This window comes from Malaclemys terrapin, chromosome 5 (assembly GCF_027887155.1).
Source record: "Malaclemys terrapin pileata isolate rMalTer1 chromosome 5, rMalTer1.hap1, whole genome shotgun sequence".
NCBI lineage: Eukaryota > Metazoa > Chordata > Testudines > Emydidae > Malaclemys > Malaclemys terrapin.
The window spans coordinates 79,070,025-79,083,614 of record NC_071509.1 but is presented as its reverse complement, the minus strand read 5'-3'; the positions used below and the strand labels follow the sequence as shown (position 1 = coordinate 79,083,614).

Genomic DNA, 13,590 nt, shown 5'->3' with positions numbered 1-13,590 from the left:
GGGGTGGGCAGTTTCCCATTGGGTGCAGGGACGCTCAGGGTGGGGGCAGCACGCGGAGGCACAGCCCCGCAGGTGGTGCCAAGGGAGAGACCTAGCCCCAAAATTGCTGGAGCACCGCAGGTCACATTGGGGAGGTTCTCGGGCCACAGATGGCCCATGGGCCGGGACTTTGAGACCCCTGCTCTAAATTAATACATTGGTTGTGTAATAGCAGTTTACCTTGTCCTCTGTCACCATCCTGCTAATAAAACTCTGATGCATTCTGTTTTAATGACTTCACAGCATAGAGGGAAGTAGAAATGAGAAATGCCCATTCCTCCCCCCGCCCTCCAATCCAAACCCCATAATTCTGCTGTGGGGAAAATGGCAGTCAGCTCCTTTCAAGGTGTGAATCCACTCACTTTGTCTCCCTGTTTCCATTGTACCTTGTATATGTGGCTGCAGGTTCCGGGAACAGCTTGCTATCCCTAATTCCTGCTGCTATGATACCCATCTTTAGCTTTGGGTGGTACCAATGAATGCCTTTGGTACACAGCTCTTTGATGGGTTGGAGGAAAGTGAGGGACACAAAATGTGGGGGGTGGGGGGAGAGAGGACAGAGAAAATTTGAAAAGGGGCCTAGCGGGGTGACAGGGAAAAGAGACCTGAAAAAAAAAAGCTGCAGCTGTGGTAAGGCATGATGAGAGGGGCCTGTGGTAGGTGCTGGATGAGGGCACTTAGCTGACAATCCATCGAAAGTAGGTCGTGAATAAGAAGAGCTTTGGAACCTCTTAGTTAAACCTTTGAAGTATACTTTGGCCCAACCTTTTGGAGGACTGACTGCACTTTGAGTGGAAAGAACTCAATATTCAGAGGACAACATGTGGAGCAGCTACGAAGTCATCACCACACATCTGTTGCATACCATAAGTGTCTATGAGTATGTCTACACTACAATTAAAAACCTGTGGCTGGCCTGTGCCAGCTTGCTCGGGCAAAGCTGTTTAATAATGGTGTAGACCTTTTGGGCCTGGGCTAGAGCCTGAGTTCTAGGATTCTATGAGGTGGGAGGGTTTCAGAGCTTGGGCTGCAGCCCAAACCTGAACGTCTACACTGCAATTAACAGCCCATTAGCCCAAGCCCCGTGAGCCTGAGTCACTGGCATGGGCCAGCCACAGGTATCTAATTGTGCTGTAGACATAACCTTAATAGTTATGTTTAGTCATACTTTATACACCTGGTTAGGGTAGGACTGGTTCTTATTAAAACTTCTTGTCACGTCAGCAGAATGTAATGTGTTTCATTTGTATAGATGGTGAAAAGAAACATGACAAGGAAAAAATCACCTGCATGGTGGTAGTTTGTCATCATCTTCTTTTCTTAACCCACCTACCACTACTTACAGCCTATTTCTCTTGGGGAATAATCTTTTTGGCCTTGGGATACAGATTGAGGAATGTGAATGGATTTAATCTGCACATAAGGACAATACTAGACAGTTTTTGCTACTTTCTGCTTCCTTGTAGATGTGGCGTAATTCTAGCATGAAATGATGGTGTTTTAGTAGTAAGATGGGCACAGGGGAGAGAGATACAAAAAGCCAAATTACTACAAACTTTTTTATCTTGCATGAAAGTCAGAATTCTGAATTGTAAAAACATTTTCATAGCAATACATTACTATGTAGTAACATGACTGTGACTTTGCTGCAGAACACCAGAACACCTCCAGAACACAGAGAGGATATTGATATTGCTGAGTGGAAAATTCCTTATTCATACACTCATCTACTAGAAATGTTCTGGGTTTTTTTCCTTTGCTATTATTACAAAGTAAATTTCTTTTTATGTAAATTTAATCTTTTTCAAATTTCTCTGATGTGAAAATTCCTCTTTAAAGTCTCAAAATATTTAAAATACGTAATTAAAACAGTGTTGCCTATTGAAGAGAGGCAGGATGGGAGTGGAAGGTCCCAGTATGACCCGTTGAAATCTGTAGGAAAGCTACAAGTTCCTTCCCATGGGAGAGCTTCGTTTGCCAGTGTATTGCATAGACAAAAACATCACTGTGCAAGAATAAAAATTGAGGAAAAGGATGTTAACTTTTTTTTTTTTTAAATAGAGTAAGGCACTTATATAATATGTGAAAGTGCTCAATAACTCTTTTCATAGTAATACTTGTTCTTTCTCATCCCTGCGGACATTTGATTTCTTGGCACTGAGTTCATGCTTTTCACTGTTGAAAATGCAGGAAATTCATAACCAACCACATTTTCTGAAATGGAGTTCAAAGTGCCCTTTCATAAACTAAATTTTAAACTAAAGTGGGCTTGTTCAGTATCAGTGGCACTTACACTTAAGGATTGTATAAAATAAAAGCTTCCACATGACTAAGAGCAAAAGAAAAGATAGGCTTCTCTTTTATTGCAGAATATGCAGTAACTTTCATTTGTAGGGAAATGACCCTTCATTGTATTTATTTTATTATAGGTGGACTATATGGATGAAAATGAAGAATATTTCCAGCGTCAAGCTTCCCATAGACAATCCCGAAGGAGATTTAGGAAAATCAATCAAAAAGGAGAAAGACAAACTATTATTGATACTGTGGATCCTTATCCTGTGGGGAAGCCACCTTTACCTAGAGGTTATCATACGGTAAGTTACCTATATTTGTTTTAAATACAAGACAAGGGAAAAACATTTTTACAAAAATAATTACCTGACAGGTCAAATTCACTGTGGGAGTTTCTCCTTAGGGTATCAGTGAATTTGGCCCAAAGTGAGTGCGTGTGCGCATGTAATTTGCTTCATAACTCAGTTGAGAACACTTAGCTTGTTGCACATTTATTGTTGTTAAACAATGCTGGCAAGAGGACAGCACATATCTTTACTCACAATTCCAGTCATTTTTGGCAACTTTGAAACAAATCAGTTACCTAATACATGTGATTTAAATTTCCTGTCAATAATTGAAAATGTAATAGAAATATTTTGGAGTACAGTATTCCTGTGGCTAATCAGTAAAGCATTCATTTTTATGTATAGCAGTTGTTTTCTGAAAAGACCTGTATTGCATTGTGGTAGAAATAGTCCATGATATGGCTTGTCATTTTTCTATGCAAGACCCAGAGCTGGGAATATTAAACTAACTTTTATTGCTGACTAATACAAGACCAGAAGTTTCAGTCTGAACCATGATATTTTTGCCCAGAGTGAAATACTGCAGTCTGTCCTTTATCATCAGACAAAACATCGTCAGAATTTTCTTTAAAATAGTTTTTGTGTAATTTTACAGATTGAAAATTATAGGCTTTCTTCATAAAAGATGAAGGATCATAAGTACTAATATTTTAAATGTGTTCTACAAAATTATTTGTTGGATTATTTTATTTTTCTATTGAGCAAGGGTCTACTAGGATAAGAGTAATTAGTTTTGCTGTTTACTTCAGCAGCATACAAAATACTCAGAAAAGTAAGTGGCCTTCAGATCCTGTACTCAGCTGTTTTTTTATGGCCCTGAACCTCCAAAAATATACTACTACACACATAGATAACTTTATGCATGTGATTGGTCATATTCAGTATAAAGTTACTCAAGCACACAAGTGTTTGCAGAATCAGGGCTTGATTGTTTTAAAAATGCTGTCTCTAATTTGAAGTAGTGGTTTTTCCCCTCATTTTCTCCTACCCATCCACATTCCTTTACTTGTTGCCAGTTCCCTGTTGTAATCCATTGCATGACTGTAAATGTGTAAATGTTTGATTACATCCACTGTTAGAGATTTTTTCCTCCTGAGTTAAATAAATACATCTTACAGCAACGCTTTATGTATTTTGTTTATACAACAGGCCCCTTTTAATGGCTTAATGTTCTGTGCAATTTTGATTTTTTCCAAATTTATTTTGAATTTCTGGGTTGAGTCATTTCATTTGGCTCATTCGTATAACTCTTTTGCAGTTTTAAGATAAGAGATTATACTAGTTTATCACAAACCACCTTTATGTGGCATGCATGTTTGGGTGATGTGGAGGAAGGAATCATTGATGGTTTTTATATAGATGTAACTTATACATCTAATCTACTATTTGAAAAATGGTAACTAGACTTGAGAATGTCATTTGCTTTAGGAGGGCCACACGTGTTGTATAAATTACTTTTTAAGAATACATAATGGGTTGGTGTAGATTTAAATCCAGTACTAAGAGCAAAAGCTCATTGTTAATCATTCTGTTGAAGTTCATAATGAATTTACAAGTCTACTGGGAAATACATTATGAGAATGCCAGGTAGACTGTCAGTAAAACCTGAAATAATTACTGACAATTTTTTTTTTAAATCAACGTATAATTTAAATTAATTATTTAATTACTTGAGATCCTTTTTTTAGGGAAAATATTAAGAGCAGCAAGTTCAAATCGGAATTATGGAAATTGAAGATTTTACCAAGCACTATAAGAATAAAAATAATCTTCATTGTTTACATTCCAATCACATTGATATTATTTATATTCTCTATACTGCATTTTCCAGTCACTCACATCTGTGTAGGTTGTCTCTTCTTCACTCTCCTGCCTTTTGGCCACCCAAAAGTCTTTTTGTTTGTTTTAAAATCAAAATTGTTTGAAAATCTAAATGTCTTTAAAATGGTACTGAAATGTATTCTCTGAAACTGATAGGAATGCAAAGTGCATTATTTTAGTACAACTCCTGAGGGGTTCTGACCATTCACAATTCCCATTAGTCAGCATCTCTCAGGCTCAGGCCTTCAGTTATCTAAAATTTAGAAGTTGGTATGAATAAACTAACACATTTTTTAAAAAAGATTTTGAAAATCCCCGTATGAAATGAATGGTCAAGTATATTGGATTAGTCTTCAGTTGCATGATCTAATTTAGTGTCCATTGTGGGTATGTTTTGATTTGCATGTTAAATACATTAAGATCAATAATAAAAAATAAAATAACATCATCCAGAAAATAGATTGCATAGCTTTAGAGTAAACTAGATTCTTGAATTTTATTTTGTACAAGCTCCTTACTTACCACATCACTGAAATGTTTGCTGAAAGATTATCAATATTTTACTTCACATTGGCCCAATTGATTGTGTACTTAAAAAGCTGGTGTTCGAAATAGTCAAAAAATGACACGCAAAATAGCATCTCTGAAGGAAGTTGGCTATAGTGAAAATGTAGATGAAATTATATAAAGATAGTTATAAAATGGAAAATGCATGACAATACTTTGCAAAAATTGTAAATAAAGCTAAATGCCTTATGTTTAATTGTTGCATGGATTACAGAACATTTACACAAACAGCCAATTTATCAGGGAACGGGACTCGCTTTAAAATAATTGTAACATTATCTGATGGTGGAATGTACTATAGCATGTGTGATAATGTTCATCTTTTCCTTTCTTCCTATATGGCATTCATTTCATTTTGGCTCACAGGAATGCACTAAACCTCAGGTATTGTAATTTATACGTATGGTCCACTAACAGTTTTACTTGTAAGTTTGCAGTGTGACTAATTGTCATAATACCAATGCAATGTTATGGCTAAATTTGTGTCCTACCTTTGTTTTCTTTATTGATGTTTTCTGTATTTCTTCTATAGTGAGAATGCTTAAAATAAATGTGGGATTTGGTGAAAGCACACAGTCTCCTTAACCTGATTACAGTAGACCCTCAGAGTTAGACACCTCGGGAAAGGAGGTTGTCCGTAACTGAAATGTTCCATAACTGATCAAAATTCAGCTCTGGCTCCAGTAGTTCACACTCTGGGCCAGGTTCCATAGGCAGCTTCCTTGCAGGCAGCTTCTTTCCCTGTTGGGGCAAGCTTGTCCTCTGACTGCGGTGGGGTGTGAGGGGTGGTGGTGGTGAAAACAGTGCATCTCCTTCCCAGCGGGAGGATTGGGGGTGGTGAAAACAGCAACCCCCCTCCCAAGGGGTGTGTGTGAAAACAGCACCCATGGCTTACATGAAAGCATCGCAGACCCCAGTGCTGTTCTTGCTCTGGCTGCCTTGAGCTGGCAGTGAGGGCTCACAGCTTCGCCTGTGAATCTGTAAGGGGGTGGGGGTGGGGGTAGAGGTGGGGACAGGCAGCCCAGATGTGTCTACCTTCAAGATACAACACAGGCATAGTACTGTATTTGCTTTTTTTTTTTTGGTCTCCGCTACTGCCTGATTGGTTACTTCTGGTTTCACATGCTGTCTGGTTGACCAGTCAGTTTGTAACTCTGGCGTTTGTATCTTTGAGGATCTACTGTAATTTATCTTCTTCCTTGCCTTCATGACATCACAAGATTGAGGCAATATCACTGGAGGATGATGTGCAAAGCACAGAAATAAGGAAAATAGGTAGTATGTTTAACAGAATGCATTTATGTATTTCCTCAGTATAGATCACTTATTAGACTTTTGTATTGGTTCCAAAAATAAAGTCCATTTGCAGCTGTTCTGCCCTTTCACTTTGTAAGGTCAGGAGAATAAGTTGGAGAAATTAAAAAGTAGGCAGTGGAAATTTCGTTAGCTGAACATTTGTAGGTTTTGCTTTTGCCATTTTGCTGCTGTTTGATTCAGCATGAGACAGTGAGATTAGACAGGTTTCAGAGTAGCAGCCGTGTTAGTCTGTATCTGCAAAAAGAACAGGAGTACTTGTGGCACCTTAGAGACTAACAAATTTATTAGAGCATAAGCTTTCGTGGGCTACTGCCCACTTCTTCGGCAGGGCTGGCTCTAGGATTTTTGCCGCCCAAAGCAAAAACAATTTTGGCCGCCCCCCTGCCTTATTTAATTACCCCACCCCCGGCCCTGCCTCAACTCCGCCCCTTCCCCAAATCCCCAGCCCTGCCTCCTCCCCCCAGGCTCTCAAGCCTAGGAGGGAGGGAGGGGGAGAAGCGGCGCCGCGCTGCGGCCACTCGGAGTCTCCCCCTCCCTCCCAGGTTTGAGAGCCTGGGAGGGAGGGGGAGACTCTGAGTGGCTGCGGCGTGGGTGCCACTTCTCCCCCTCCCTCCCAGGCTCTCAAGTCTGGGAGGGAGGGGGAGCAGCGGCGCGCGAAACGGCCGCTCGGGATCTCCCCTCCCTCCCAGGTTTGAGAGCCTGGGAGGGAGGGGGAGACCCTGAGCCGCCGCGGCGCGCGAAACAGCTGATTCATGCGCCGCTGCTCCCCCTCCCTCACAGGTTTGAGAGCCTGGGAGGGGGGGCGAGTAGCGGCGCGCGAATCAGCTATTTCGCGCGCTGTGGCAGCAGCAGCGGAGGTGAGCTAGGGCAGCCGGGGCACATTTTTAGGGGTGGCATTCTGGCGCCGGCCATGCCGCCCCTAAAAATGTGCCGCCCCAAGCACCAGCTTGTTTTGCTGGTGCCTAGAGCCGGCCCTGTTCTTCGGATGCATATAGAGTGGAATATATATTGAGGGGATACATATACACACATACAGAGAGCATAAACAGGTGGGAGTTGTCTTACCAACTCTGAGAGGCCAATTAAGTAAGAGAAAAATTTTTTTTGAAGTGATAATCAAGCTAGCCCAGTACAGACAGTTTGATAAGAAGTGTGAGAACACTTACAAGGGGAGATAGATTCAATGTTTGTAATGGCTCAGCCATTCCCAGTCCTTATTCAATCCTGAGTTGATTGTATCTAGTTTGTATATCAATTCCAGCTCAGCAGTCTCTCGTTGGAGTCTGTTTTTGAAGTTTTTCTGTTGTAAGATAGCCACCCACAGGTCTGTCATTGAATGGCCAGACAGGTTAAAGTGTTCTCCCCCTGGTTTTTGAGTATTATGATTCCTGATGTCAGATTTGTGTCCATTAATTCTTTTGTGTAGAGACTGTCCTGTTTGGCCAATGTACATGGTAGAGGGGCATTGCTGGCACATGATGGCATATATCACATTGGTAGATGTGCAGGTGAACGAGCCCCTGATGGTATGGCTGATGTGATTAGGTCCTATGATGATGTCACTTGAATAGATATGTGGACAAAGTTGGCATCGGGCTTTGTTACAAGGATAGGTTCCTGGGTCAGTGTTTTTGTTCAGTGATGTGTGGTTGCTGGTGAGTATTTGCTTTAGGTTGGGGGGTTGTCTGTAAGCGAGGATAGGTCTGTCTCCCAAGATCTGTGAGAGTAAAGGATCATCTTTCAGGATAGGTTGTAGATCTCTGATAATGCGCTGGAGAGGTTTTAGTTGGGGGCTGAAGGTGACAGCTAATAGTGTTCTGTTATTTTCTTTGTTGGGCCTGTCTTGTAGGAGGTAACTTCTGGGTACTCTTCTGGCTCTGTCCATCTGTTTTTTCACTTCAGCAGGTGGGTATTGTAGTTTTAAGAATGCTTGAGAGAGATCTTGTAGGTGCTTGTCTCTATCTAAGGGATTGGAGCAAATGCGGTTATATCTTAGAGCTTGGCTGTAGACAATGGATCGTGTGGTGTGTCCTGGATGGAAGCTGGAGGCATGGACAGTCTCTACGCAAAAGAATTAATGGACACAAATCTGACATCAGGAATCATAATACTCAAAAACCAGTGGGAGAACACTTTAACCTGTCTGGCCATTCAATGACAGACCTGTGGGTGGCTATCTTACAACAGAAAAACTTCAAAAACAGACTCCAACAAGAGACTGCTGAGCTGGAATTGATATACAAACTAGATACAATCAACTCAGGATTGAATAAGGACTGGGAATGGCTGAGCCATTACAAACATTGAATCTATCTCCCCTTGTAAGTATTCTCACACTTCTTATCAAACTGTCTGTACTGGGCTAGCTTGATTATCACTTCAAAAATTTTTTTTCTCTTACTTAATTGGCCTTTCAGAGTTGGTAAGACAACTCCCACCTGTTCATGCTCTCTGTATGTGTGTATATATATCTCCTCAATATATGTTCCACTCTATATGCATCCGAAGAAGTGGGCAGTAGCCCACGAAAGCTTATGCTCTAATAAATTTGTTAGTCTCTAAGGTGCCACAAGTACTCCTGTTCTTTTTGAGATTAGACTTTATTACGGCACTCTTTAGTTGCTCTTGATTGAAATGGGGAAGGAGTTTGAATGGGCTTACCAGAACATGTTGAAGAATCACTGTCAGGAAAGTCATGTCTGAGTGAATAAGCGAAGTTCTAGATTGGAGCCAGTCTCACTTGAACAAAAATTAAGATTGTAGGATTTCTGTCTCAAATCAGCTCTTAAATACCAACATACTTTGAAGACCTAGATGCCATGCTTTATGATTTTAAATTTTACTTTTAATTACATTGAAGCAAATGAAAAAAACACTTATGCATATACTATATGTGATACTTTATAGGAATTTATTTGGTATATTTTGTGCCACAGAGTTAGTGATGTAAAACATAAAGAAATCCCTTTGGTACGTAGAGCTTGGTTGACAAATTAAAAGAACAAGTTTCTTTAAGATCCTTGCTTTGAGCAAAATATTCTTTTTTTTGCTTTATCCTGCTGACCTTATAGCAGGAAATTTGATTACTATTTTTTAGCTAACCCTACGCTACCCTACTAATGAACTATTGTACTGGCATTCAATTCATTTGTGTATTTGAAGGTTTCTTCTTCTTTTGGGATTATCAAAAGGGCTTCAGTGCTGTTTCTTACAAAGCTGTTAGGTGTGAAATAGCCTGTTGTGCTGAAATACCATCTTTTTGTAACAATAAAGATATATTTTTATCTTTCTAGGAGCCCAGTCCTCCTGTCTTTTGAAATCAATGGTAAAACTCCCCATGACTTAGGTGGGGTAAAGATTGAGTCCTAACTGCACAGTAATAGTAGGGAAATTCATTCCAATGTTAACTATGGTAGTTCAATTTCTTACTAGAATGTGAGGGGGCATACTTCATCATTGATTCTATATGTTAGTTTAATAGTCTTAAATATGAATGATCATATGAAATAAATCAGGATTCTGATCTTAAGTATTGCTCTTAAAAATTAATGTAGTTTTTCTAGTTTTTTTTTTTAAGAGGACCGGAATAGAACAGTGTAGAAGAGGTATTCTAGTAATAGCTTCAGATAGATTAATAAACTCTTGCATATTTAACTAACCAGTGTAATGCTTAAGGTTGATCTTAAAATGGGGATTTTGGTGTCTTTGCATGTATTATAGTCAGAGCTGGTTGCCTATAGTTAGGGATGCACAACAAAGCATTTTGTCTTATAATACTTTATTTTTGGTGGCTTATAACTTTGCCAAACTTTAACCATTTGGGCTGAAATTTTTCATGCTTTGTATTTGCTTGAGATTTTTAAAAAAACTTCAGCAAAAACAGCCATTTCCATTAATAAGATTAGGGAAAATTAGATAGGTTTACCAAAGTAAAATTTTTCTGATCATTTTTGTAGGTGTTCTAGTGCCCATCTGCCAGAATTGGGACTGCTCTGTAATAATTTATGAAAACTGTTGATGTATGCTTAGTGTCTGAATATGTTGGTTTAGATTAATAGGGTCTGTAAGAAAACACAAGCAGACAGGAAAAAGAATGTCTCAAGATAAGCCACATGTTCACAAACACTTGAGGGTTCTTATGAGACAATGCCTGGACAGGAAAGGGCCTGTGAATACCCAAGAGGAAAGAGAATTGTAGCAGGGTTTAAAAAGGGACTCTCAAGAGGGGGGGTTGGTTGGGGGAACTGAGCTGACAAAGGTACCTGCTGGGGTGTCTGAAGAAGTTGGGTGTTCCTAGGTTACCATCATGGAATAGTAAGCCTTTAGGTAAGATAGATATTCATATAGACTGCTTTTTTTCTAAAATCCTTTTTTTCTACATGCTTTGTTCCCACTGCTAAAATAAACAATACTTTGGTTTTAGAAGATTGTTCTGTAAACTATGGTTTCAATCTCTTGAAAGGAAGACACTCATGTCCCAATCCCCAGGTGCAGGGTGTAAACAGCTGGTGTACAGGGCGCTGTAGCCTAGGGTTTTGTCTAAGAGTGGGAGAATTGCAGAATTATAACCTGGAATAGGTAAAGGCATGAGGCCTGACACCTGAAGGGTTTGCACCCAGAAACCAGAAAGGGATAGAGGTGCAGCTGGGCCTGTAACCATGATGGTCTAGTACATCCATGATTTGGAGCATGAACATAAGCCGGGGGTGGGGGGATAGTGCAAGGGTCAGACAGATATCTTTTGCTGTCCCCATGAAAATCTGTTCAGATTGGAACAAGTTGTAAGATTGAAAATTGCCATTTGAACATAATCAATAAAGCTTTTAGTAACTAGCTACTGACAGTCTTTGGAAAAATTCCTAGTGCACTGAACATGCTAGTCAACCCACTGAGCTTGAGCTCCAGTTGTGATGGCCGCAGTGCGATTCCATTGGTCTATGGGAAGGAGTGGTGGGTAGGGAGTCATACATTCTAGTCTCTTCTCTTTCACTAAAGGTTTTTAATAATTATATAAACTTCTCATTCCTTATTAGTGAGCCAGCCCTTCTACCTCTTAGGCATTAGACAAATATCATTCCCTTCCTCTCCCTCAGTTTTGCAAATGAGAGTTCACACAAGGCCACTTTGAGCAGAGCTAGGAACAGATCAGAGTTTCTAAGTCTCATCCTCAGCAACACTTTCAGAATAAATAAATCAAACCTGTGTACTTTACTGTACTCTCTATAACCAGAACCACTCTCTTCCAAAGCCAGAAATAGAACCCAGGAATCCTGACATTCAACTGCTAGTCTAGCAAATTGTTTTGTAAACCAGTGGCTCTCAACCTTTCCAAACTACTGTACCCCTTTCAGGGTTACGCAAGGCAAATCAGACTCCTAAGTTTCACCTGACTTAAACTACTTGCTTACAAAATCAGACATAAAAATACACAAGTGTCACAGCACACTAATACTGAAAAATTGCTTACTTTGTTATTTTTACCATATAATTGTAAAATAAATCCACTGGAATATAAATATTGTACTTGCATTTCAGTGTATACTATATATAGTAATATAAACAAGTCATTGTCTGTCTGAAATTTTAGTTTATACTGACTTTGCTAGTGCTTTTGTTGTAGCCTGTTGTAAAGCTAGGCAAATATCTAGATGAATTGATGTACCCCAGGAGACCTTGGTGTACCCCGAGGGGTGCGTTAACCCCTGGTTAAGAACTACTGGTGTAAACTACTGCCAAAATGTATGTTGCATCTAGCCCTGTTTGTTGAGCCACATAGAAGATAACAGCCTAGAGGTTTGCTTTGGGTCTAAAGGTCCTGGGTTCAAGCACTTGTTAATGACCCCTGTGGTGTCAGTAGGAGTCTATGTGATGGAATCGGGTTTTTTTCTTTTTCTAAGGCCTAGGAAATCAAATACAGAAAACTACATTTAAAAATGTTATGGGTTGCAAATTCAAGCATTCAGTGATTAGGGACACCAGGTTTAAGGTTGCCCGGGCAACCTTAATTTATCTGCCTTGTGTGTATGCATTATGACAGTCTTTAATTACATGATTATATACTATTTGTTCTGCAGGACTCCTGCTTCATTCAGCACACAGGATAGACTATGAATGAGGCCAAGGACCAAGGATGTTCTCTTGTATTTAATAAACTGGAATAGAACCCAGGAGAGCTGTGTTCTATTCCAGATTCTGCCATAGGCTTCCTATATGATATTAGGCAAGACATTTTAGTATGAAAAGAATAAGAGTTACATGACTGGCTGATCCAACTACACTGTAAATATCTCAAGCTTTTAAAAAAGTGAACAGTCTAAATGCTTGTGATATTTGCTAATGTTTACTTAGTTCTCGAGCTTTGGGAATAGCACATACATGTAAAGTTTAAACAGGAGGGAAAGATTTGATGTATAATTGAATGGAAAAAATGTTTAAACTGGAGGTGTGGGTATTAACGGATTAGATAGATGTAGGGAATGGGGGTTATAGATGTATTGCTGCCAGTCTTAGGATGGATGGGGTTCCTGTGACATCCATGGGCACCTTCTAACACATTGAGTTTTGGAAGAGTTAAGGGAAGTGATGCCTCTTTAGATTAGCCCTGATTCCTGTCTTGAGGAGTCAAGGGCCTTTGTCTGCATTTAGCTAGGATTATATGGAATGAGGGAAAGTCCCTGTTCAGATCCCAGGGAAATGCCACCATCACCACACATAAAAAGAATAAAGGATCAGAATAAAAGAATAGCGGGATTAGAAAAGGGATATCATAAAGGAACACTATGGCCAATTACAAAGAAAGCAAACTTAAAGAAATTAAAAATGCATTCACTTCTAATAGGTAAGAATGCAAAGCATATTCCTCAACAATGTAGACTTTATGGCACTGTAATATGCCTCACTAATGCAATTACCTTGCTTTTAAACTCAAATGTTCTGTCTGCTAATTTCAGTGCTCCTTATTCTGTACAGTAAATTGATGCCAATGTAGTCATATACTTAAAGATGACTTTCCAATTTGATTTTTATATAATACTTCAGCCATTATCGTTTTGTATCAAAGTGAATCTAAGAACATGATTTGTCAGCCCACATGCACTTTATATCAATCACAGGAAATGAGGTTAGTATGAAAAGACCACTGTCAGTCTCTTCAAGACCCCAACAACTTCAATTTCATATTCCTCATAATCTTAACAAATTTCTA

General features: G+C 39.5%; 1 protein-coding gene across 7 annotated transcripts in view; it reads left to right on the top strand.

The window, feature by feature from the left end:
- RAPGEF2 (Rap guanine nucleotide exchange factor 2) overlaps positions 1-13,590 on the top strand; it is a 335,598-nt gene that overhangs the window by 180,372 nt on the left and 141,636 nt on the right. For 6 of the 7 annotated variants that reach the window (XM_054030403.1, XM_054030406.1, XM_054030405.1 and 3 more), the window contains 2 exons: positions 2,469-2,636; positions 5,436-5,453. In XM_054030403.1, coding sequence (XP_053886378.1) covers positions 2,469-2,636; positions 5,436-5,453 — 186 coding nt within the window. The remainder of the gene's footprint in view (positions 1-2,468; positions 2,637-5,435; positions 5,454-13,590) is intronic. The other variant, XM_054030402.1, reaches the window with a different exon arrangement.